This window comes from Pongo pygmaeus, chromosome 15 (genome assembly GCF_028885625.2).
Source record: "Pongo pygmaeus isolate AG05252 chromosome 15, NHGRI_mPonPyg2-v2.0_pri, whole genome shotgun sequence".
Lineage (NCBI taxonomy): Eukaryota > Metazoa > Chordata > Mammalia > Primates > Hominidae > Pongo > Pongo pygmaeus.
This window is the reverse complement of record NC_072388.2, coordinates 48511361-48537597: the sequence shown is the minus strand read 5'-3', so window position 1 is coordinate 48537597 and position 26237 is coordinate 48511361. Positions and strand designations below refer to the sequence as shown.

The 26237-nt window shown below is 41.4% G+C and overlaps 1 protein-coding gene and 1 non-coding gene across 5 annotated transcripts in view; one reads left to right on the top strand and one right to left on the bottom strand.

Annotated features, from left to right (window-relative positions):
- Positions 1–4849: 4849 nt before the first annotated feature.
- The window catches only part of NEMF (nuclear export mediator factor), a 73547-nt gene continuing 52159 nt past the window's right edge, over positions 4850–26237 (top strand). For 2 of the 4 annotated variants that reach the window (XM_054447603.2, XM_063651196.1), the window contains exons 1-10: positions 4899–5225; positions 6043–6111; positions 6255–6357; positions 11971–12096; positions 16970–17118; positions 19645–19712; positions 23399–23485; positions 24355–24428; positions 25577–25647; positions 25728–25803. In XM_054447603.2, coding sequence (XP_054303578.2) covers positions 5167–5225; positions 6043–6111; positions 6255–6357; positions 11971–12096; positions 16970–17118; positions 19645–19712; positions 23399–23485; positions 24355–24428; positions 25577–25647; positions 25728–25803 — 882 coding nt within the window. In that variant the 5' untranslated portion in view covers positions 4899–5166. Of the gene's footprint in view, positions 5226–6042; positions 6112–6254; positions 6358–11970; positions 12097–16969; positions 17119–19644; positions 19713–23398; positions 23486–24354; positions 24429–25576; positions 25648–25727; positions 25804–26237 lie in introns of all 4 variants that reach the window. The other 2 variants (XM_063651195.1, XM_054447602.2) reach the window with 2 other exon arrangements.
- LOC129013354 (U6 spliceosomal RNA) lies at positions 18006–18108 on the bottom strand. Its single transcript, XR_008493845.1, has one exon. It is a non-coding gene; the product is annotated as a U6 spliceosomal RNA (small nuclear RNA).

The window sequence follows — 26237 nt, the reverse complement described above, 5'->3', positions numbered from 1 at the left end:
ACCTGGCCCTTACTTCCTTTTTTAATGTATTTGCTTAAATCTGCCTATTTTTGTGTAATTTATTGCGTATAACAAACTACTCCAACATTTAGTAGTTTGAAAATACAATTAGGTTTTATTAGGTTTTATGACTTTGAGGGTCAGGAATTTGGAGCAAAGCTCTGCTGAACAATTCTTCTCCTCCAGGTGAAGTTGACTGTGGTATTCAGCTGGTGGCTGGTCTAATTTGTAGGGCCCAAGATAACTGAATTCACATACCTCTGCCTTGACAGGCTTGGCTGTAAAGACATGCTCCTTTTCCTCTCCCTGTAGTCTCAAGGAGTCTCTACAGTAGGGTATTAGACTTCTAACATTGTAACTCAAGCTTCAAGAGGCCAAACTGGAAGCTACAAGTCTTATTAAAGGCTAGAGCCAAAAATAGCATAGTATCACTTCTGTTTACCGTGCTTTGTTGGTCAAAGGAATCACAGGCTAGCCTGGATTCAAAAATGGGAAGAGAACAGAACCTACTTCATGAGTGTTAAAGAATGTGTGGCCATTTTTAATTTCTATCATACCTACTCTAACTTCTTGGTTTTGTTGTTGTTGTTGTTGTTTTTGAGACAGAGTCTCGCTCGCTGTGTCACCCAGGCTGGAGTATAGTGTTGCGATCTTGACTCACTGCAACCTCCACCTCCCAGGTTCAAGTGATTCTCCTGCCTAAGCTTCCCCAGTAGCAGGTGTTACAGGCCTGTGCCACCACACCTGGCTAATTTTTGTATTTTTAGTAGAGACGGGGTTTCACCATGTTGCCCAGGGTGGTCTTGAACTCCTGATCTCAGGTGATTTGCGCCTGCCTCAGCCTCCCAAATTGCTGGGATTACAGGTGTGAGCCACTGTGCCCAGCCTCTTTAATTTCATTTTAAAATTTATTTTGTTTTGTTTTGTTTGAGACAGGATCTCACTCAGTCACCTAGGCTGGAGTGCAGTGGCACACTCACAGCTCACTGCAGCCTCAACCTCCTGGGCTCAGGTGATCCTCCCACCTCAGCCTCCCTAGTAGCTGGGACTACAGGTGCATGCCACCACATCTGGCTAGTTTCTTATATTTTTTGTAGAGACTGGATTTCAACATGTTGCACAGGCTGGTTTCGAACTCCTGGGCTCAAGTGATCCACCTGCCTCAGTCTCCTAAAGGGCTGGGATTACAGGCGTGAGCCACTGTGCCTGGCTGTGTCGTACATATGAAACTGTGCATAAGACATACACATAATGTAAGTTTAAGGAATTTATAAAGTGAGAAATTATATAATTGGCATCTAGAAATAGAACTTCGCCTGCATCCCAGAAACCCGCACCCAAGTACCTTTCCTTTTAGAAATAACCACTATTCTGACTTCGTGGTATTCTCTTGTTATTCTTAATGGTTTTTAATACCTGAATATATCTCTAAATAATATTTGAACGGTCTTGACTACTAGAAAGTTCTTCCTTATGTTAAGATTTAATCCATTGCCCTAAAATTTTCTCATAAGTACTTTCTTTAACCCTTGGGGTTATAAATAACAAATTTAGCATTATTTTTACCCAGAAGAAATACAACTATTTTTTGCATTGCATGGTTCCAATTGAATTCCACTATTCTGTTTGTTCCATTTGTATGTCTTTCTGGGAAACTATGATTCCCCAGTACACAACAATGTATTCTATCTCTGATTTACTCTCTAAGCATAGGACTGAAAAATCCCATCTCTCATTGTAGATCCCAGACATCTATTGATGAGGCCAAACATAGTGATGGTTAATGCTAAGCTTATAAGAGACTAAAATATCTTATATAAGACAGTGCCTGGGGCTCAGTTTAGGGCTACTGAAAAAATAAATGGGAATGGTTTCCTTATAAAAGGATGAGTTTGGTCCTCTTGTCTCTCTCATTCTCTCGTTGCCCTTCCACCATGGGATGTAACACCAAGAAAGCCCTTTCAAGATGCCAGTCCTTTGATCTTGGACTTCCTAGTCTCCAGAACTGTGAGGCATTAAATGTATGTTCTTTATAAATTACTTAGTTTGTGGTATTCTGTTATAGCCGTGTAAAATGAATTATGGCAACAAATAAAATTTGCATATATTTGAGGTGTATGTGTGTGTGTGTGTGTATATATATATATATTTCTTTTTTTTTTTTTTTTGAGACAGGGTTTCCCTCTTGTTGCCCAGGCTAGAGTACAATGGCACAGTCTCGGCTCTTTGCAACCTCCACCTCCTGGGTTCAAGTGATTCTCCTGCCTCGGCCTCCCAAGTAGCCGTGATTACAGACGCCTGCCACCATGCCTGGCTAATTTTTGTATTTTTAGTAGAGACAGGGTTTCAGCATGTTGACCAGGCTGATCTTGAACTCCCAAGCTCAGGTTATACACCCACCTCGGCCTCCCAAAGTGCTGGGATTACAGGCGTGAGCCACTGCACCCGGCCAATTTTTTTTTTTTTTTTTTTTTTTTATTAGACAGGGTATTACTCTGAAGCTCCTGCTGGAGTGTGGTGGTACAATTATGGCCACCATGCCTTGACCTCCTGGGCTGAAGGGATCCTCCTGCCTCAGCCTCCCATGTAGCTGGAACCATAGGTACACGCCATCACACCTGGCTAATTTTTTAATTTTTTTGTAGAGATTGGTGAGGGGGCCTCATTATGTTGTCTGGGCTGGTCTTCTGTGCTCAAGCCATCTTCCAGCCTTGGCCTCCCAAGGTGTTGGAATTATAGGTGTGAGCCACCCAGCCCAGCCATGTGATGTTTTGATGTATGTATACGCTGTGAGATGATTACTGCAATCAAGCCAATTAACACATCCATAACCTCACAATTTGTATGTGTGTATTTGAGATCCACTTTCTCAGCAAATTTCTGTTTTTTATTTTAATTTAACTTTTATTTTAAGTTCATGGGGTATATGTGCAGGTTTGTTATATAGGTAAATTTGTGTCATGGGGTTTGTTTTACAGGTTATTTCATCACCCAGGTATTAAACCTAGTACCCATTAGTTATTTTTGCTGACCCTCTCCCTCCTCCATTCTCCACCCTCTGATAAGCCCCAGTGTGTGCTCTTCCCCTCCATGGGTCCATGTGTTCTCATCATTCAGCTCCCATTTATAAGTGAGAACATATGGTATTTGGTTTTCTGTTCCCGTGCAAATTTCAAGAATACAATACATTACTATAAACTATAATCAGCATGCTGTACATTAAGTCTCCAGAACTTATTCCACTTATAACCGAAAGTTTGTGCATTTTGACCAGTATCTTCCCATTTCCCCCACTTCCCAAGTCCTGGAAACCACATTTCTACTGTCTGTTTCTATGAGAAACTTCTAGATTCCACATATAAGTGAGATCATGCAGTATTTGTCTTTTTGTGTTTGGCTTATTTCACTTAGCATAATGTCCTCCAGGTTCATCCATGTTGTTAAATCCATGCCAGTTGCAAACAGCAAGATTTATTTCTTTTTTAAAAGCTGAATAATATTCCACTGTATGTATGTATGTGTGTGTGTGTGTGTGTACATATATATTTGCACTCATTATCCGTTCATCCATTGATGAAAAGTAGATTATCCCTATATCTCGGCTATTGTGAATAATGCTGCAATGAACATAAACATATATCTTCAAGATAGTGATTTTGTTGCTAGATCACATGGTAATTCTATTCTTAATTTTGTGAGGAGCCTTTATACTGTTTTGCACAATGGTTCTACTAATTTACATTCCCATCAACAGCATACAAAAGTTCCCTGTTCTCCACATTCTCGCCAATGTTTCCATATTTTGGGCCATTCTGTATGGTTTACTGTACCGTATGAAAGTAATGCTGTGCAGTATGTGCTATAGCCATTTTTGCATCTACTGGTACCAGTTCTGAAATAGCAGCGGCGCCCTTTCTGTTTAGAGTCGCCTTCTGGTGGCAGGAATTCTGGTTGCTACCATGTGTAGCCTGCAAGCCTCTAGCAGCTCTTTGCAGCGACGCCGAGCGCCGGGCGCGGTGGCGCGTGCCTGTAGTCCCAGCTACTCGGGAGGCTGAGGCTGGAGGATCCCTTGAGTTCAGGAGTTCTGGGCTGTACTGCGCTATGCCGATCGGGTGTCCTCACTAAGTTCGGCATCAATATGGTGACCTCCCGGGAGCGGGGGACCATCAGGTTGCCTAAGGAGGGGTGAACCGGCCCAGGTCGGAAACGGAGCAGGTCAAAACTCCCGTGCTGATCAGTAGTGGGATTGCGCCTGTGAATAGCCACTGCACTCCAGCCTGGGCAACATAGTGAGACCCTGCCTCTTTTAAGTTCTCACCTTATAAAGTATCCTTTCTTCCCATGCATCTATCCTAAGACAAAAGAAATGCAGAATTTACATTCTTACAGGACTATTTTCCTCACTACACTGTGAATCCCCCCTCCCACCCCACCCCCGTTGGGAATCTTCTTATTTTTATTTTTATCTTGTTTCACCATTATCTAGCTAAACACTTGCACATTCATGTTGCCAAGTGTTTATGGAGCACCGATTGTACACCAGGAATTGCGGTGAGTCTCAGGGGTATCAAGACCGAGGTTCGATGAGAATCCTGTAATCAACTGCAGAATGCTCCTTCGGAGAGCAGGACCCATCAAAATAGGAACTCCGTTTTGAGAGTTGGCCTTGATCGTTGAGGATAATCTTAGAAGGACCGAAGCAGTTCCGTTTCGTTACATTTCAAAATCTTATGTCAAAGTAAGCGCGCAGAAAGGGGTCCTTGCTCTTCTACACTGAGCCCTACGGCCCCCCGTGGGGAAATACTCCTGATAATCATCTCGAAAATTGTTTCGACCAGCAGGGGTCACTATGAAGGCTGGCCTGAGCCCAAAACACAAGGGGGCACGGTAACCAGACTGGTCCGTAAGGGTTCCAGGAAGGAATGCAGTTTCAAGAGAACAGTTTGAATCTTTATTCGAATTTGAGTTTTGGTACAATGAAGAGAGTCAACTGCAACTTGACAATCGAAATCTTCAGAAAAGCGACACAAATACGTTCGCCTCAAGGAATATTGGGTCTTCTGCGCGGCCGTAGAGCTCCTCCAAGTGCGCCTGCGCGGAAGAGAAGCGGCGTCGAGTCCGGCCGGGCAGTAGAGGAAATTGCGGTAGTGACCCTCGGACCTCGCCATGAAGACCCGCTTTAGCACCATTGACCTCCGCGCCGTACTCGCGGAGCTGAATGCTAGGTACAGTCCCCTAAGTGACCAGGCTCGTGCGGGGAGTGCAGGAGGCAAAGGCCGGGGTCCCATGGCGCAAACAGACCAGCTTGATGTGTTTCCTTATTTCCTTGTGCGTCTGTGGACTTGCCTAGGCCTGAGTGGGCAGGCGTGTGGTGTCTTTCCCGTGGCCCTTAGGATATCCCTGGGGGTCCCAGGCACCTCGTGCCCCATCCCCCGCGTCCTCCCAGCTCTCTGGCTTGCCCCGCTAGCGCGACGCTGTTGCATTGTTGGCCTGGGTTGTCCGGGTCGGGCAGGAAACGTTTGTTAAAACAGGAGACGCCAGAGTGGTCGTTTGCTCCAGAGGTTTCCAGACTGGAGGCTTGGTTTCTTGAACACCTCCCGCCCCTCACCCCAGAGAGGGAGAGCATCGCGGTTTTAGCTGGATTGAGCAGATTTGGACTGAGATCAGAATTCTAGTCTGGATTCTATTATTCAGCCTTGTGAGCTTTGTCATGTTTTCGGGGCCCTCTTTTATCTTTTTTTTTCTCCCTTGTAATAAATTAATTGGATTATATTTTAGTGTATTTCTCCCCCAAAATTGGGTCATTTGGAAGACGCAAGCTATAGTGTGTTGTTCCTAGAGCGGATAGACCACTTCTGTTTTTAAATGGTTACTCTTAAGTTTTGAACTGAATCTCCAAATGGCTTTCGGACTCTTGCTCCCCGGCTGACTGCATATCCTTAGAGACTGAGATCCGCTCTTTCGAAGCTTTTATTAAATTATGTGTAGTTTTATGTTTCAGACAATAGTGTGATATGTTACATGTTTCCTTTATCTTTGCAGCTTGCTAGGAATGAGAGTAAACAATGTTTATGATGTGGATAATAAGACATACCTTATTCGTCTTCAAAAGTAAGAACATTTTATAGGCTTATTTTCTCTTTGACAATTAAGTATGAGATTACTGATTTTTTTTTTAACCTGCATTTTAAGCCTGTTTAACAATTAGCTTTGGCATATACCCTAAAGAAAAATTCGACTTTTTTCTTCTACAGACCAGACTTCAAAGCTACACTTTTACTTGAATCTGGCATACGAATTCATACAACAGAATTTGAGTGGCCTAAGAATATGATGCCGTCTAGTTTTGCCATGAAGGTAAACTTGTTACACTTGAAGCTAAATTTTAAGAGATTGCTCACTAACAATTAAGTTTTTAATTGGGGTTTCTTTCACTGTTATGAATAAAGTGCAGATAAAATGAAGTTAAAGGGAGTGGTTGACAGATAATGGGTTGAATAAAGTGAATATTTATTAATTGACTTCTCCCCATTACCTTTCACATCCTGTTCTGCTCCAGATCTTCTGTTTCCACAGTCACTATTCGAGTTCAAGCTTTTATCACATTCAGCCTTACAGTTCCTTAATTGTAGTTCACTTCTCCACATCAAAACAATTCTAAATTAGACCAATGTTAATTTTTTGTTTGTTTTTGTTTGTTTGTTTGTTTGTTTTTTGAGAAGGAGTCTCGCTCTGTCACCCAGGCTGGAGTGCGGTGGCACAGTCTTAGCTCACTGCAACCTCTGCCTCCCAGGTTCAAGTGATTCTCCTGCCTCAGCCTCCTGAGTAGCTGGGATTACAGGCACGTGCCACCAGGCCTGGCTAATTTCTGTATTTTTAGTAGAGATGGGGTTTCACCATGTTGGCCAGTCTGATCTCAGACGCGTAACCTCAGGTGATCCGCCAACCTCAGCCTCCTGAAGTGCTGGGATTACAGACATGAGCCACCGCGCCTGGCCCAACATTAATTTTTTTAAAGTATAATTTTCATTAGTTACCTCACCTTTTATGATTTCCTAATTTCTAAATCCATATTCTATAGCCTAACATTCTTGGCTTTCTGTGTTCTGTCTCCTCCCTGCCCCACCTTTTTTTCCTAGTCTTGTCTTCCGGAGCTCACTTTTGTGAATCGTATTCCTCTGTATCCAGTCAGTATTTTTTTTTTTTTTGGAATACTCACTGACATTAATATGTTACTAAGTCTTTTTACTTTTCTATTTTGTTTTTAGTATTAAGACACATTTTTACATGGGTGGGCATGCTACCCATTCTTTTATTGATGTAACATATAGATTGAAAATTCATGTGGTACACGAGACTTTCGAGTCACATATACTTAACTTCGAATTAATGGCTTTGTCAGAAAGTAATTTTATAACCTGGAAAAGTTACTTAACCTCTTGGAATTTAGTTTCTTTAAATGTAAAATGTGGATAGTACCTCCCTCATGAAATTATTGGAGTAATTGAAATGACATATAAAACACCTAAAACAGACCGGGTGCGGTGGCTTATGCCTGTAATCCCAGCACTTTGGGAGGCCGAGGCGGGTGGATCACTTGAGGTCAGAAGTTCAAGGCCAGCCCAGCCAACATGGTGAAACCCTGTCTCTACTAGCCAGGCGTGGTGGCACACGCCTGTAATTCCAGCTACTTGGGAGGATGGGGCAGGAAAACCGCTTGAACCTGGGAGATAGAGATTGCAGTGAGCCAAGTTCGCACTGTTTCACTCCAGCCTGGGCGACAGAGCGAGACTCCATCTCAAAAAAAAAAAAAAAAAAAAAAAAAAGGGGCACCTGAAACAATACCTGACACATATTAGAACTCCATACATGTTCATTTCCTTCTTGCTCCGCTCCTTACTTTGGAAATGTATCTGTTATGGCATTGAGTTATTTCATTAGAGGCTTTACAGAGAAGAGCTTTACCCTCCAGCAATTTAGAGTCTGTTTTGGATTACAAATTAGGTAAGTGTTTCCATATCACAAGGGCTTTCACAAAATTCTCAGATTATTAAAGTTTAATTTATTTAATAGTAACCCAAAATAGTTCTTTTGGGGCCTGTCCTTAATAATAATGACAATAATAATGCTGCCTGTTATGTAGCACTTTTTAAGGCAGATGAATAATATGTATTTCATTTAAGTTGTTTAGCAACTCAATGGACTGTGAAGAACAAATACAATTTCAGTTTTATGGATGAGGTAACAGGCCAGTGAAATCGGACACTGGGATTGTGTAAACATCGCCAAATCAGACTACACTAATAGGTCAGTCACTTTAAAAAATACTTAGAATTCTATAGGTTAGGTGTACATGTCAATCTAAATGTATAGAAAGATATCCTCAATGGAGCAGACAATGTTAAGCACTTTATAAATCAAAGAGCTGTTACTGTTGTATGGCACAGGCAGAGTTATGTCTATTATGTGATAAATCACAGTGGTTGTTCCAGTATTCACATTTGGGGATGACAGCTATAGCTTTGTGGCACACAGCAGCAGGTTGATTTCACCAAGCTGTTGATAGGGAAATGAAACAAGCTTTAAATATGTACTATGTGTCCATCTGTACTCTCCATGATAAATAATCCCCTTTTTACTGTTCCTTTGTGTGAACTTCTGTCCTTTCAATGATGCCTTTTGTCTTTATTTTTCTTGAATAAAATTATTACTCTGGGACTCTGGAAGAACTGATTGTGATTTTCCTTTAGGGATTTAAAGATAGCCCTACATGTAGGTTACTGTTTAATCAAATCAGTATAGGTCATTCTTAAAACTACTGAGTTAAGGAGGAGCAGATAGTTTATCCTAGGAAGTTATTCTGCCTAAGTATGTAAGTATATAAAATGCGAATTTCAGTCAGTTTGAGCTGTAAGGTCTGGAGAAGAACTCTTACTTAGTTATGAAAATGTTAGCATTAATTTTTTTTCTTTTTTTTTTTTGAGACAGAGTCTTGCTCTGTCACCCAGGTTGGAGTACAGTGGCCCAGTCTTGGCTCACTGCAACCTCTGCCTCCTGGGTTCACGCCATTCTCCTGCCTCAGCCTCCCGAGTAGCTGAGACTACAGGTGCCTGCCACCATGCCCGGCTAATTTTTTGTATTTTTAGTAGAGACGGGGTTTCAGCATGTTAGCCAGGATGGTCTTGATCTCCTGACCTCGTGATCCGCCCGCCTCGGCCTCCCAAAGTGCTGGGATTACAGGCATGAGCCACCGTGCCCGGCCAGCATTAATTTTAATAATGAATTTATGTGTTTCTTCTTGTTTTTTTTCAACGTTTGTCAAGGAGTGGATTTTTTGTCTTTTTTTTAAAGGTGGTTTTAGATTAACTTCTGTAAAATTTGATTTGTATTTAAGTCTTTTTTTTTTTTTTTTTTTTTGAGACGGAGTCTTGCTCTGTCGCCAGGCTGGAGGGCAGTGGCGCAGTCTTGGCTCACTGCAACCTCAGTCTCCTGGGTTCAAGTGATTCTCCTGCCTCAGCCTCCCAAGTAGCTGGGATTACAGGCATGCGCCACCATGCCCGACTAATTTTTGTGTTTTTAGTAGAGATGGGGTTTCACCGTGTTGGCCAGGCTGGTCTTGAACTCCTGACGTCGTGATCCGCCTGCCTTGGCCTCCCAAAGTGCTGGGATTACAGGCGTGAGCCACCATACTCAGACCGTATTTGAGTCTTGAAGAAAGCGTTGTTCCTTACTGGTCTTAACTAAGGGGTCTTTTATATTAAAAAATTAGAAACAATTGTAAGATATTTTAGAGGCTACAGAGTAGTCTTGTTACCAGTCCATGTCATACTTCAATATTTGTACAAAAAGACGGTACATGTAATCTAAAAGAATATGTATTGCCAAGTAAATTGTATTTGGATTTGACATGCTGATATTATTTTAATTGTTAATAAGAAAAAGAACCTTATGGCCAGGGATAGGAGGAAAGGGATTTAATAAAGAATGAGAGTTATTAACATTGAATTGAAATAGGTTATCAAAAGCTTAGAGATGATACCAGGAAAATTATCTTTGGGTTATACTAGTAAAGTTTGTAGGAATAAGCTGGGCACAGTGGCAGGGCACTTGTAATCCTAGCTACTTGGGAGGCTAAGGTGGGAGGATTGCTTGAGTCCAGGAGTTTGAGCCTTGCGTGGGCAACAGAGAGAGACTCTGTCTCTTTTTTTTTTTTTTGAAACAGATTCTTGCTCTGTTGCCCAGGCTGGATTGCAGTAGTGTCATCTTGGCTCACTGCAACCTCCGCTGCTTGGGTTCAAGCGATTCTTCTGCCTCAGCCTCCTGAGTAGCTGGGATTACAGGCATGTGCCAGCACGCCCAGCTAATTTTTAGTAGAGATGGGGTTTCACCATATTGGCCAGGCTGGTCTTGAACTCCTGACCTCAAGTGATCCACCCACCTCGGCCTCCCAAAGTGTTGGGATTACAGGCCTGAGCCACCGCTCCTGGCAAAGACTCTGTCTCTTTAAAAAAAAAAAAAAAAAAGGAGTAACTGGATATAAGGTGGTGGACTATTTACAGGATACCATAAGCCATAAGCTCATGGTCCATAGTTGATACGTATTAGAAATAGAATATTAGTGGAAACAATTAATTAATTTTGAACATAAATGAAGCACACAAAAGGGAAATTTGGCATACTTAGAAGTGTCATCAAAGAGACTTAAAAAAAATAAAGGGACTGGGCGTGGTGGCTCATACCTGTAATCCTAACACTTTGGGAGGCCGAGGTGGGCAGATTGCCTGAGCTCAGGAGTTCGAGACCAGCCTGGGCAACATGGTGAAACCCCGTCTCTACTAAAATACAAAAAATTAGCCATGCGTGGTAGTGGGCGCCTGTAGTCCCATCTACTCCCGGGAGGGTGAGGCAGGAGGATTGCTTGAACCTGGGAGGCAGAAGTTGCAGTGAGCCAAGATTGTGCTACTGTACTCCAGCATGGGTGACAAAGTGAGACTCCATCTCCAAAAAAAAAAAAAAAAAAAAAAAACAAAAATAAATAAATAAAGGTTGGCTGGGCGCAGTGGCTCACACCTATAATCCCAGCACTTTGGGAGGCTGAGGTGGGCAGATTACAAGGTCAGAACTTTGAGACCAGCTTGACCAACATGGTGAAACCCCGTCTCTACTAAAAATAGAAAAATTAGCCGGGCGTGGTGGCACACACCTGTAGTTTCAGCTACTCGGGAGGCTGAGGCAGGAGAATCACTTGAACCTGGGAGGCGCAGGTTGCAGTGAGCTGAGACTCTACCACTGCATTCCAGCCTGGGCGACAGAGCAAGACTCTGTCTCAAAATAAAATAAATAAATAAAGGTTGTGGCTTTGAGTGAGGTTATTAGGACAACAACAAGGAATTTAGCAGTGGTATAAAGCAACAAAGCAAATTTTGCTATAGGTCCATCATTTTCTACTTAAAAATTGAAAATAAAAGCCTGGCTCAGTGGCTTACCCTTGTAATCCCAGCACTTTGGGAGGCCAAGGCAGGAGGATTGCTTGTGCCCAGGAGTTTGAGATTAGCCTAGGCAACATAGTGAGACCCTGTCTCTACAAATAATGAAACAATTAGCTGGGGATAGTGGCATATGCCTGTGGTCCCAATCCTCAGGAGGCTGATGCAGGAGGATCACCTGAGCCAGGGAAGTTGAGGCTGCAACGAGCCATGATCACACCACTGGGCTGCAGTTTGGGTGACAGAGTGAGACCCTGTCTTAAAAAAATGCAAATAAAACACCGTTTCAGAGTTAGCAGTGTTTATAATAAAATGTTTTACCTCTGATTATCATCTGCAATCTTATACTTTATGACTACACTGTTATTTACAACGTTTTAAATATTCCTGATGATAATGAAAAGAAGCTTATTTATAAACCAATACCAAATGGTTAGGAATTCACTTTTACTAAAAATGAATGCCTTTTTCTTTCTCTTGCTAGTGCCGAAAACATTTGAAGAGTCGGAGATTAGTCAGTGCAAAACAGCTTGGTGTGGATAGAATTGTAGATTTTCAATTTGGAAGTGATGAAGCTGCTTATCATTTAATCATTGAGCTCTATGATAGGGTAAGTTAAATTTGTGGGATATGGTGAAGGAAAATTCATTATTAATCATTTTGTAATAGTGCTATATAACATGAGTGGGGGAACATTTTTTTTCTGTGTCAAAGGCTGTTACTACCCTAGGAAATGGGTGCCACACAAATAAAATAAAATTTTCCAGTAATAACCTTCATTTTATCTGTAGGTCTGAGTTTAGGCAGACTTTAGCCATTTAGAATAGCCTTATGAATATAAGAGATTAAGATCTGAGAAGTAAATTATTTGGTACTTGACATTTCAGGACTAATATCATAGAACCAGAAAATAGTCAAGTATGGTCATGCACTGATGCGCTGTATGTATAGTGATGTTTCAGTCAACAACAGACTGCATATAAACGTTGGTCCTGTAAGATTGTAATGGATCTAATAAATTCTTACTGCTTAGTGACATCTTGATCCTGACCCTGTGTAGGCCTAGGCTGGTGTGTGTGTTTGTGTGTTTGTTTTTAACAAAAACATTAAAAGTAAAAACAAAACAAAACAATTTGAAATGGAAAAAAACTTAGAGAATATGGATCTAAAGAAAGAAAATATTGTACAGCTGTACGATATGTGTTTTAAGCTAAGTGTTATTACAAGAGTCAAAAAGTTAAAAAGCTTAAAGTTTATAAAGTAAAAAATACCAGTAAGCTAAGGTTAATTTATTATTGAAGAAAGAAAAACATCTTAAAAATAAATTTGGCTGAGCGCAGTGACTCAGGCCGGGAGCAGTGGCTCACACCTGTAATCCTAGCATTTTGGGAGGCCGAGGAGGGCGGATCCCCTGAGGTCAGGAGTTCGAGACCAGCCTGCCCAATGTGGCAAAACCGCATCTCTACTAAAAATACAAAAATTAGCCTGGTGTGGTGGTGCTTGCCTGTAGTCCCAGCTACTCGGGAGGCTGAGGCAGGAGAATCACTTGAACCTGGGAGGCAGTGGTTGCAGTGAGCTGAGATCATGCCATTGCATTCCAACTCAGGTGACAGAGTGAGATTCAGTCTCAAAAAAAAAAAATATATATATATATATATATACATAAGCTTAATCTGGTCTGAAGTAAGCATAATTTTTTTAAAAAATAAAAAATTTAGTGTAGCCCAAGTGTGTAGTATTTATCAAGTCTACAGTAGTATACAGTCACCTCCCAGGCCTTCACATTTACTCACTATCACTCACCCAGAGCAGTTTTCAGTCCTGCATGCTCCATTCATGGTAAGTGCCCTATACAGGTGTTCCATTTTTAATCTTTTATACTAGGGATCTTCAACCCCTGTGCCGCAGACTGGAACCGGTCTGTGGAACCAGGCCACACAGCAGGAGGTGAGCAGTAGTCAAGTGAGCATTACTCGCCTGAGCTCTGCCTCCTGTCAGATCAGTGGTGGCATTAGATTCTTATAGGAGCATGAACCCTATTGTGAACTGTGCATGCAGGGGATCTAGGTTGTGTGCTTTTTGTGAGAATCTAATGCCTGATGATCTGAGGTGGAACAGTTTCATCTGGAAACCATACCCCTGCACCCCCCATCCATGGAAAAATTGTCTTCCATGAAACTGGTCCCTAGTGCCAAAGGTTGGGGACTGCGGTTTTTTGTTTTGTTTTGGTTTGGTTTTTTTTTTTTTTGAGACAGAGTCTCACTCTGTTGCCCAGCCTGCAGTGCAAGGGCGTGATCTCAGCTCACTGCAACCTCTGCCTCCCGGGCTCAAGCGATTCTAGTGCCTCAGCCTCCCAAGTAGCTGGGATTACTGGCATGTACTACCATGTCCAGCTAATTTTTGTATTTTTAGTAGAGATGGGGTTTCACCATGTTGGCCAGACTGTTCTCAAACTTGTGACCTTGGGTGATCTGCTTGCCTCGGCCTCCCAAAGTGCTGGGATCACAGGCATGAACCACTGCGCCCGGCCTGGAACTGTTGTTGTAATACCATATTTTTACTGTACTTTTTCTATATAAATATAGAAATTTAGATATACTTAGATACACAAATACTTGCCATTGTGTTACAGTTGACTACAGTATTCAGTAACATGCTATACAGATTCCTAGCCTAGGAGGAATAGGTTATATCATATCTTTGGTGGATGTAGTAGGCTACGCCATCTAGGTTTGTGTAAATATACTCTGTTACGTTCACACGACGTTGAAGTTGCCTAAATGCATTTCTCAGAATGTATCCCCATTGTTAAGCAATGCATGACGTTGAGTCTGCCGCCTTTTATGCAATATTTTTTATTTTTTTGAGATAGAGTTTTACTCTGTTGGCCGGGCTGGAATGCAGTGGCATGATCAGGGCTTACTACAAACTCGGCCTCCTGGGCTCAAGTGACCCTCTTGCCTTAGCCTTTCATGTAGTTGGTACCACAGATGTGCACCACCATACCTGGCCAGTTTTTTGGTTTTTTGTAGAGACGGACTCTCACTCTGTTGCCCAGGCTGACCTTGGACCCCTGGCTCAAGCAATCTTCCCATCTCAGCCTCCTAAAGTGTTGGGATTACAGGGGTGAGCCACCACGCCTGGCTCTTTTATTCAATATATAATGTCTGTGAGATTCATTGATGTTGAGAATTCCCTTAGCTCCACATCCTTAGCAACATTTGGTATGATCTCTTAGAGCTCTTTATCTAATCTGATTATGAGCCCTTTGCTGATTATTTGTGTTGTAAATGTCCTTTTCTACTCTAACCTGAGTTTTTACTCTTTTCTTTTTTTTTATTTTTTAATTTTTTTTGAGAATAAGTCTCGCTCTGTCGCCAGGCTGGAGTGCAGTGGTGTGATCTCGGCTCACTGCAACCTCCGCCTCCTGGGTTCAAGCGATTCTCCTGCCTTAGCTTCCCGAGTAGCTGGGATTACAGGCGCCTGCCACCACGCCCAGCTAGTTTTTGTACTCTTAGTAAGACAGGGATTCACCATGTTGGCCAGTCTGGTCTTGAACTCCTGACCTCAGATAATCTGCCCGCCTTGGCCTCCCAAAGTGCTGGGATTACAGGTGTGAGCCACTGCGCCCGGCCTGGTACTAGTTTTTCAGCACTTAGTAATTTCTGGTTATCTATCTCTCTAACCAAGGTAAATGGTGGCTACATTTACTGAAGCCACTTATGTTGCAACCTGCCATTTCAGATGAATTTGGGATTACTCCCACCGTATTCTGTGACTATCTTGTAAGCAGTTGTAAGGCATTTTTGACTATTTTCATGGATGCTTCTTTGTATTTTAATTACACCTGTAAAGTAACTCTTATCTTCACTGTCAGTAATAAATTTGGAAGGTGGTATTCTTTTGTTAGCTTTATTTTCATTATGTTCCCCCTTCTTTTTTATTGAAAAGGTTATCTAGCAATATTAAATTTTAAAAAGTCTTTAATTCTAAATCTTTAAGAAGTAATTTCATTTTAGCCTACATATGCCTTCCATTTTCTAGGCTACAACTTTTCTGTGTGTCTTTGCTATGTTTTACCTAACATTATTTATATTTTCCTTTTTTTTTTTTTTAACATTGTTTCCATTAGGTAACCTCTTTCTACTATTTTGTTGTGTTGAGCTATCATAATTTAATTTCCCTAACTTTTACATTTAGGCTGTTTGGGCTTTTTTTTCTATTGTAAATAAATTTCAGTGAACATCTTTTTTTTTGAGACGGAGTTTCGCTCTTGTTGCCCAGGCTGGAGTGCAATGGTGTGATCTCGGCTCACAGCAACCTCCGCCTCCCAGGTTCAAGCCATTCTCCTGCCTCAGCCTCCTGAGTAGCTGGGATTACAGGCATGCACCACCACGCCTGGCTAATTTTGTATTTTTAGTAGAGACAGGGTTTCTCCATGTTGGTCAGACTGGTCTTGAACTCCAGACCTCAGGTGATCCGCCCGCCTCAGCCTCCCAAAGTGCTGGGATTACAGGCGTGAGTCCCCACGCCCAGCCATTCAGTGAACATCTTTAAGCATATTGCCTTTGGTTTTACTGGAGTGTTGGAGTTACTTCATTGGGCTACATTACCAAATGTGGAAATATGTGGGCAATTGGTATAACTAACTATATTGCTCTTGCCATGTAACTATTAATATTAAAAGACAAATTGCAGGTGAAAGTGTAATATGTTCCTTGCCTGGCTGGCTTCTGAAATTGACCACATTTTCTTTCTCAATTTTTTTTTTTTTTTTTTTTTAAGACAGAGTTTCGCTCTTGTTGCCCAGGCTGGAGTGCAATGGCGCAGTCTCAGCTCACTGCAACCTCCGCCTCCCAGGTTCAAGCGATTCTCATGCCTCAGTCTCCCAAGTGGCTGGGATTACAGGCATGCACCAACATGCCCAACTAATTTTGTATTTTTAGTAGAGACAGGGTTTCTCCATGTTGGTCAAGCTGGTTTTGAACTCCCGACCTCCGGTGATCCTCCCGCCTCGGCCTCCCAAAGTGCTGGGATTATAGGCGTGAGCCACCACGCCTGGCTTCTTTCTCAATTTTTAAGTAGTTTCAAAAATGATTTGCTTTGTTTTTTTCTGTTTTGTTTTGTTTTTTTATTTCTTTTTTTTTTTTTTGAGACAAGAGTTTGCTCTTGTTGCCCAGCCTGGAATGCAGTGGTGCGATCTTGACTCACTGCAACCTCCACCTCCCAGATACAAGTGATTCTCTTGCCTCAGCCTCCCAAGTAGCTGGGATTATAGGCACTCACCACCACACTTGGCTAACTTTTGTATTTTTAGTAGAGATGGAATTTCACCATGTTGGCCAGGCTGGTCTCAAAGTCCTGACCTCAAGTGATCTGCCCGCCTCGGCCTTCCACAGTGCTGGGGCTACAGGTGTGAGCCACTGTGCCCAGCCTCAAAAATGATTTGAAAGAGCACTAAATTGTATTTTATTCTATTGCAGGGGAACATTGTTCTTACAGATTATGAGTACGTAATTTTAAATATTCTAAGGTTTCGAACTGATGAGGCAGATGATGTTAAATTTGCTGTTCGTGAACGCTATCCACTTGATCATGCTAGAGCTGCTGAACCTTTGCTTACTTTGGAAAGGTAAAGTGTTTTGTTTTTAAACACATTTCATATTGTATTAAAATGTACTGGGCAACATAATGAGACCCTGTCTCTTAAAAAAAAGGTAAAATGGGTCATATGTCAGAACGTGAAAGAACTGAGATAAAATATTTTGTTTTACTTAGATAGCATAATTCAATTTAGACTGTTTGAACTACATAAATGTGCATGTAAGCAATTAAGCCTTATTTGGGAGAGGCAAATGTATGTCTTTAGGTGTTTTTTTTTTTGGAGACGGAGTCTTGCTCTGTTGCTCAGGCTGGAGTGCAGTGGCACAATCTCAGCTCACTGCAACCTCTGCATCCCAGGTTCAAGCGATTCTCCTGCCTCATCCTCCTGAGTAGCTGGGACTACAGGCGTGCGCCACCACGCCCAGCTAATTTTTGTATTTTTAGTAGAGATGGGGTTTCACCATGTTAGCCATACTGGTCTTGATCTCCTGACCTCAGGCAATCTGCCTGCCTCGGCCTCCCAAAGTGCTGGGATTACAGGCATGAGCCACTGCACTAGGTTGTCTTTAGTTTTTTTAGAGGTGGTGTCTCACTCCCCCTTCCCTGAGGCTGGAGTGCAGTTGGCGTGATCATAGCTCACTGCAGTCTTGAACTCCTGGGCTCAAGCAATCCTCCTGCCTCAGCCTCCCAAGTAGGTGGAACTACAGGAGCACACCACAATGCCTGGCTAATTTTTAAATTTTTTTTGTAGACATGGGGTCTTGCTTTGTTGCCCAGGTTGGTCTCGAACTTGTGGCTTTAGCAATCCTCCCACTTCAGCCTTCTAAAGTGTTGGAGTTACAGGTATGAGCGACTGGGCCCAGCCAATGTCTTTCTTTTTCATTTTAATTTTTTAAAATTTAAAATTTAAAATTAAAAAATATGGAACACTTAACAAATTTCATGTCATCCTTATGCAGGGGTCGTGCTAATCTCTGTTTCGTTCTAATTTTAGTATATGTGTTGCCGAAGCGAGCCCAATGTGTTTTTTAGCTAAGTTTTGGGTTACTTCAAATAGTTATGATTTCTTGGTAAATTGAGGAGACTTATTAGCTACTCTGTGAGAAGACAGATGAGTATCTTGTGCAGAGGGCAAAGGGAGAGAAATTCTGGTTTACATAAGAAAAAGGGAAGTGTAGTGTGAGGTAAAGTGATGATTGTAGCTGTATTCATCACTTATTTTGTATTTCAGCTTTATTCCAGCTAGCTGGAAGGCCCTGCTGACTCATATTCTACAGCAGTGGTTCCTAAAGTTTAACATACATCATTTCTTTGTTCCTTCTCCACTCCCACTGCTTCACTTAACTAGCCTACATTAAATAAATAAATAAAGTTGATCAGGCACGGTGGCTCACGCCTGTAATTCCAGCACTTTGGGAGGCCGAGGAGGATGGATCACCTGAGGTCAGGAGTTCAGACCAGCCTGACCAACATGGTGAAACTCCAACTCTACTAAATTTAAAAAAAATAAAATTAGCCGGGCATGGTGGTGCATGCCTGTAATTTCAGCTATTTGGGAGGCTGAGGCAGGAGAATCTCTTGAACCCAGGAGGCAGAGGTTGCAGTGAGACGAGATTGCACCATTGCACTCCAGCCTTGGCAACAGAGCAAAACTCTGTCTCAAAAATAAAAAAAATTAAAAAAATTTACATGCATCAGCATTACCTGGAGGGCTTGTTAAAACATAGATTGCCACCCCCACCGTCTGCTAATTCAGTAGATCTAGTCTAGGACCCAGGAATTTGCATTTCTAACTAGTTCTCAGGTAATGCTGATGCTGGTATGGGGACCACACTGATGTACAGCATTCTTAAAAGTTGTTAGATACTGGCTGGGTGCGGTGGCTCATGCCTGTAATCCCACTGCTTTGGGAGGCTGAGGCGGGCAGATCACAAGGTCAGGAGATTGAGACCATCCTGGCTAACACGGTGAAACCCCGTCTCTACTAAAAATACAAAAAATTAGCTGGGTGTGGTGGCGGGCGCCTGTAGTCCTAGCTACTCGGGAGGCTGAGGCAGGAGAATGGCATGAACCCTGCAGGCGGAGCTTGCAGTGAGCCGAGATCGGGCCACTGCACTCCAGCCTGGGCGACAGAGCAAGACGCCGTCTCAAAAAACAAAACAAAACAAAAACAAACAAACAAAAAGTTGTTCAATGCTTAATTAGGTAAAGCCATTTTGGATATTAAGGTATGGCATGAAAATTTACAAACATTTAACTTTTACAGAAAAATGTCATTTTTATGTCATTTATATGTGGGCACATTGCTGACAATATGCCTTGGTCGAAAAAATACTGGTTTCTCTTAGAAAACTGCCATTCAAGAACCTGTTAATCTTGGATAAATTACTTTTATGATCCATTTTCTTACAACAGGAGGACGAATTCCTGTTATGTTTCAGATTATTGTAAAGACCAGGTGAACTGATACAGATGAAAGTAGTATGAATATGAAGATTGCTGTAAGGTTTATTTAATATATGATAGTAAGAGGCATGTCAATTTTGTTTCACAGGTTGACTGAAATAGTAGCCAGCGCACCTAAGGGTGAACTACTGAAGAGGGTGCTTAACCCATTACTTCGTGAGTATTCCTGCAAATAGCAGTGAAATGTTTGCAAGACAGTGTGGTTTTCAGGAATATATTCAAATCTTTTATGGTTTTATTAGAAAATTTGAACAAGTGATCCTTGGAGTAAGTAGGAGTTTATTGTCAAAGAAAGAGAAGTTAAACCACATGAAGTTTGAGCTTTATCTATTAGGTTTTATTTAAAAGCAATGCAGATTGTGTTATCTAGTACTTCAGTGCTAATGGTAGTATTCTAAGAAATCAGATTTTTTCATTGTGAGTCTTTGATTTAATAACTAGTTAGCTTAGTTTTTTGTTTTGTTTTTTTTAATTGGTGGGTCTCAGGGCATCCCAGCATCTGACAGGTCCTTTTGATCCCAATAAGCATTTTTGATCCCAATACACTTTTGTACTTGAGAAGATCATCACTTAGCCCTATATTAAGGAATCTAGAGAAGACATAGAGGGAGGCACGTACCATTGATTACTGAGCACTAGAGAGTTACTCTTCCTCTCTTATGAAATTAGAATGCATTCAAAAGTTATCTTTAGAACTTTCCAACTGTTAGTAAAGCATGTGTAAAATTTGTATGTTTAAGCCAGTGTCTCCCTGGCAAATGCAAATTTCTTTTCTTTTTTAATTTATTTTTTTGTTTGTTTTAGAAGTAGAGTCTCATTATGTTGCCCAGGCTGGTCTCAAACTCTGAGCTCAAGCAATCCACCCACCTTGGCCACCCAAATTGCTGGGATTATAGACGTGAGCCACCACACTTGGCCTTCCCCTGGCAAATTTCTGTTATGTTTGAAATCAGGTAGTACAGGTTGAACATTACTAATGTGAAAATCTTAAGCCTAAAATTATTAATTATTTTTGAGACAGAGTCTGTCTCTGTCACCAGGCTGGAGTGCAGTGGTGCAGTCTCAGCTCACTGCAACCTCTGCCTCCCGGGTTCAAGCAATTCTCCTGCCTCAGCCTCCTGAGTAGCTGGGACTACAGGCGCATGCCACCACGTTCAGCTAATTTTTTTTGTATTTTTAGTAGAGATGGGGTTTCACCATGTTGGCCAGGATGGTCTTGATCTCTTGACCTCGTGATCCACCTGCCTTGGCCTCCCAAAGTGCTGGGATTACAGGTGTGAGCCACCGTGCCTGGCCTGAAGTCTGAAACTTTTTGAACACAGACATGATGCCACAGGTGGAAAATTCCACACTGACCTTATGTGACAGCTATACAGAATTATTTAAAATATTGTATAAAATCACCTCCAGGCTATATTGTGTAAAGTCATAAATGAATTTTGTGTTTACACTTGGGTTGCATCCCCAAGATATCTCATTATGTATATGCAGATATTCCAAAATGTGAAAAAATCTGAAATCTGAAACACTTCTATCCCAGCACATCACATAAGGGATACTCAACTTACATGTCCTCTAACTGTTCACTTTTTTTTTTCAAAAGAGTTTTGGCATTTGGCATTTCAAAAGATCTTTTGCATTTCCCAAGGGTCTCGCTCTGTTGCCCAGGCTGAAGTGCGGTGCCACGAACACTGCTCACTGCAGCTTCAACCTCCCAGGTTCAGGCCATCCTCCTGCCTCAGCCCCACAAGTAGCTGGGACTACAGGAATGAACTCCTGGCTAATTTTTCTATTTTTTGGTAGAGACAGGGTTTTACTATGTTGTCCAGTTTGGTCTCGAACTCCTGAACTCAAGCAATCTGCCCGCCTCAGCCTCCCAAAGTGCTGAGATTACAGGCATGAGCAACTGCGCTCGGCCAGCATTTCCTTATAAAATTTAGAGTTGACTTGTTACTTTCTACGAAAAAAGCCTCGTAGGATTTTGATAAGGATTACATTATTACTGTTATTTGAGACAATCTCATTCTGTTGCCCAGGCTGGAGTGCAGTGGCATGATCTCAGCTCACTGCAACCTCCACTTCCTGGGTTCAAGTGATTGTCTTGCCTCAGCCTCCCACGTAGCTGGGATTACAAGTGTGTGCCACTACACCCACTAAGTTTTGTGTTTTTAGTAGAGATGGGTTTTCACCTTCTTGGCCAGGCTGGTCTTGATTACAGCTGTGAGCCACTGCCTGGCCTGGTAAGGATTACATTAAGTCTGTGGATCAGTTTGGGGAGAATTGCCGTTTTAACTGCATTGAGTCTTCTATGAAGAGAGAATGTCTGACTGTTTATTTAGATCTTTAATTTCTCTCAGTTAGATTTATTCCTAAACATTCTATTCTTTTTCATGCTATTGTCAGTGGAATTGTTTTCTTAATTTCATTTTTGCATAGAAATACAGTTGATTTCTATATATTGGTTTTTGTATCCTGCAAACCTGATAAACTTGATTATTCATTCTAGTAGGGTTTTTTTGTGGGTTCCTTAGGATTTTTTAACATACAGGATCATGTCATCTGTGAATAAGGATGCTTTATTTCTTCCTTTAGAATCTGAATGCTATTAATTAATTTGCCTTATTGTGCTAGCTACAGCCTCCAGTACAATGTTGAATAGCAGTGTGAGACTGAATATTCTTTCCTTGTTCCTGATCTTAGGGGGATAATATTCAGTCCTTCACCAGTAATTATCATGTTAGCTGTAGGTTTTTCATAGCTGTCCTTATAAGGTTGAGAATGCTCCCTCTATTCCTAGTTTATTGAGAGTTTTTATTAGGAATTAGTGTTTAATTTTGTCAAATGCTTTTTCTGCATCTACTGAAATGATATATATGGCTTTTTTCCTTTATTTTATCAATATGAAGTATTATATTAACCAGTTTTTGGTTGCCAAACCAACCTTGCATTCCAGGGATAAGTCCTCATTGTGGTTGAAGCCCATTAAATTCCTATAACTTGCACTGACTTTTGTAAGTTAATTGTAGTCTCAAATTTCTTTAAGGACTAGAATTGTCATTTCTTTTTTTTTTTGGATCGGGGGGTGGGGTGGGAGACAGAGTTTCACTCTTGTTGCCCAGGCTGCAGTGCAATGGCACGATCTTGCCTCGCCACAGCCTCTGCCTCCTGGGTTCAAGTGATTCTCCTGCCTCAGCCTCCCGAGTAGCTGGGATTACAGGCATGTGCCACCACGCCCGGCTAATTTATTGTATTCTTAGTAGAGACGGGGTTTCTCCATGTTGGTCAGGCTGGTCTCCAGCTCCTGACCTCAGGTGATCCACCTGCCTCGGCCTCCCAAAGTGCTGGGATTATAGGCGTGAGCCACCGCACCCAGTCTAAGAACTAGAATTGTCATTTCTAAGTAACACTTCAAAATAAGTAAACTTATTGTTTTCACCAGCCACTGTTATTGAGTAGATCATTGATATTGGGATATAAATTTGTGCTGTATTTTGAATGTTAAATTTTAGGCTGGGTCATGGTGGCTCACACCTGTAATCTCAGCACTTTTGGAGGTCAAGGTGAGTGGATCACCTGAGGTTAGGAGTTCGAGACCAGCCTGGACAACATGGTGAAACCCTGTCCCTACTAAAAATACAAAAATTAGCTGGGCATGATGGTGGGTGCTTGTGATCCCAGCTACTCAGGAGGCTGAGGCAGGAGGTGGGAGGTGGAGGTTGCAGTGAGCCAAGATTGCACCATTGCACTCCGGCCTGGGCGACGGGTAAAACTCCATCTCAAAAAACAAAAACAAAAAAGAATTTATAGGAAAATACTAAAAGTAATATCCTCTGCATTTATAGCCTATGGACCAGCTCTCATTGAACACTGTCTTATAGAAAATGGATTCTCGGGTAATGTCAAAGTGGATGAAAAACTTGAAACTAAAGGTATGTCTGCATGGTACATTTTTCATTTATTTCGTTTTTTTTTAAACTATGAAAATTTTCTCTGGGAAAGTAATAAGGGAGCAGGTGGTTCTAGAATGAAAAACATTTGACCGGGCACAGTGGCTCATGCCTGCAATCCCAGCACTTTGGGAGGCTAAGGTGGGAGGATCACTTAAGCCTGGGTGTTTGAGGCTGCAGTGGGTGGTGACTGCACCACTGCACTCCAGCCTGAGCAACAGAGTGAGACCCCCATCTCAAAAAAACCCACAAAAACAAATATCACCACTCTCAAAAAAAAAAAATTGAATGAGATTTTAGTGAATGTTTTAGTTTCTGCAATATACTAAATCAGTGCACTCATAAAATGACAACAGGTGCTGGTGGTGGTGTTTTGTTTTTGTTTGTTTTTATAAAGTGATTCTGATGTTTATATGGAGGAAAAGCATGTGAAAATGTTCAGGATAACTCTGGAAAATACTGATTTACTATTATTACTGTCTGTGTAACCCTTCACGGATTAAAATATGAAGCTCTAGTAATTAAAACTATAAGTTTTTGGAGAAGGAATAGCATAAGGATTCCAAAAATAGTTTGAAATAATATGGGAATTTAGATTGTGAACAAAGTTCCTTTCAGGTCATGAAGGGAAAGGTGGATGATTCAATAAAAGCTACTTGGACAACAGGCTGTTCAAAATGTAACCGTATATCCATATATACTGATTATAAACATGAAATCACTATCTCTAATTTTCTTGAATGCTACATTATTTCGTAAGCACTTTCCTGTTTTTCTACATAGTTGTTTAGCCATGGTTAATTGACACTTGATTGGCACTCCTTTTTTCCTTTTTTTCCCCCCACCATTAGATATTGAAAAAGTACTTGTTTCTCTGCAGAAAGCAGAAGACTATATGAAAACAACATCCAACTTCAGTGGGAAGGTAGCACCATGTATACTTACTATATATTGTTGTGATTTATTTGGGTTTTCAGAAATTAAATGTTCATTAAAGGATCATTATATATACATTTTATTTTAATTTGGAAAATTGTTATCTGTAATATGCTTATTCCAGGATAGTTTTTTTGTTTTGTTTTTTGAGACAGTCTTGCTCTGTTATCCAGGCTGGAGTGCAGTGGCATGATCTTGGCTCACTGCAACCTCTACTTCCCTGGTTGAAGTGATTCTCCTGTCTCAGCCTCCCGAGTAGCTGGGACTACAGGCACGTGCCACCATGCCTGGACAGTTTTTATATTTTCAGTAGAGATGAGGTTTCACCGTGTTGGCCAGGCTGGTCTCGAATTCCTGACCTCAAGTGATCTGCCCACCTTGGCCTCCCAAAGTGCTGGAATTATAGACATGGGCCACTGCACCCGGCCCAGGATAGTGTTTTAAAAGTTTTTGTTGGTTTGTAAGTTTTTTTCTGTTCCCTGTCTTTTATAGAAAGTACAATGTCAGGTTAGTATCGGCTCTTCAGAAAAGTTGAGGAATTTACAATTATTTCTTTAGTTGTTTTAGATAGAGAAGCACATTTTCATTTGTCAGCCCTTTTCAAAAATGTTGTGATTTATAGCTCTCAACCATTAAATATTTTTTGAATTACCCCGTAGCTTATGAGTGTTTTTCTTCCCTTTTCAAAGTATAACTCTATTTATAGAAAATTAAAATTAATATCAGTCATAGAAAGTAAACCTTTGGATTAGGTGCAAATTAATATCAGTCACAGAAACTAAATCTTTAGTTGCGGTGGCTCACACCTGTGATCTCAGCACTTTTGGAGGCCAAGGTGGGCAGATCACTTGAGACCAAGAGTTTGACACCACCCTGGCCATCATGGCAAAACCTTTGTCTCTACTAAAAATACAAAAATTAGCCAGCTATGGTGGCACACACCTATAATCCCAGCTACTTGGGAGGCTGAGGCATGAGAATCGCTTGAACCCGGGAGGCAGAGGTTGCAGTGAGCTGAGAATACACCACTGCACTCCAGCCTGGGTGACAGAGCGAGCGAGACTGTATAAAAAAAAAAAAGTAAGTAAATCTTTGTTAATTATGAATAGGAATGATTTTAATATTGCATTTTTGTAGGGATATATCATTCAGAAAAGAGAAATAAAACCAAGCTTGGAAGCAGATAAACCAGTTGAAGATATACTCACGTAAGCATATAGGCATGGGTCAATTTGCTTTGGGTGTTTGTTAATGTTCTCAAATGTGATATAATAAATATGTTTTACAGGTATGAGGAATTTCATCCTTTCTTGTTTTCTCAACATTCACAATGTCCATATATAGAATTTGAATCATTTGACAAGGTGGGTTTTCCGTTCTGTTCCTTTACCAGTTAGTTAGCGTGATATGAGCTGTTAATATCAACTTGCTTCTATTGAGAAATTGAAACTATACTTGCTTTACATTCACTGTGAATCTGGGCGTTAAAGATCAGTGTCGTCACAGATACAGGCTGTTGGAAATAATTGTTGCCACTTTATTTCAGGATGAAGGACTAGAGATTTGAATTTCATTTGATTCTTGATACTGTTTAGCCATATAATACATTTACTGGAAATCTGTTCAAGTTCTTTGAGTGGTGTTATGAAACACAATGGAATCTAAAATTCTGTGTATGCAGCTGGGCATGCTGGCTCATGCCTATAATCTCAGCACTTTGGGAGGCCAAGGCAGGCAGATCACTTGAGGTCAGGAGTTCAAGACCAGCCTGGCAAACACAGTGAAACCCTGTCTCTAC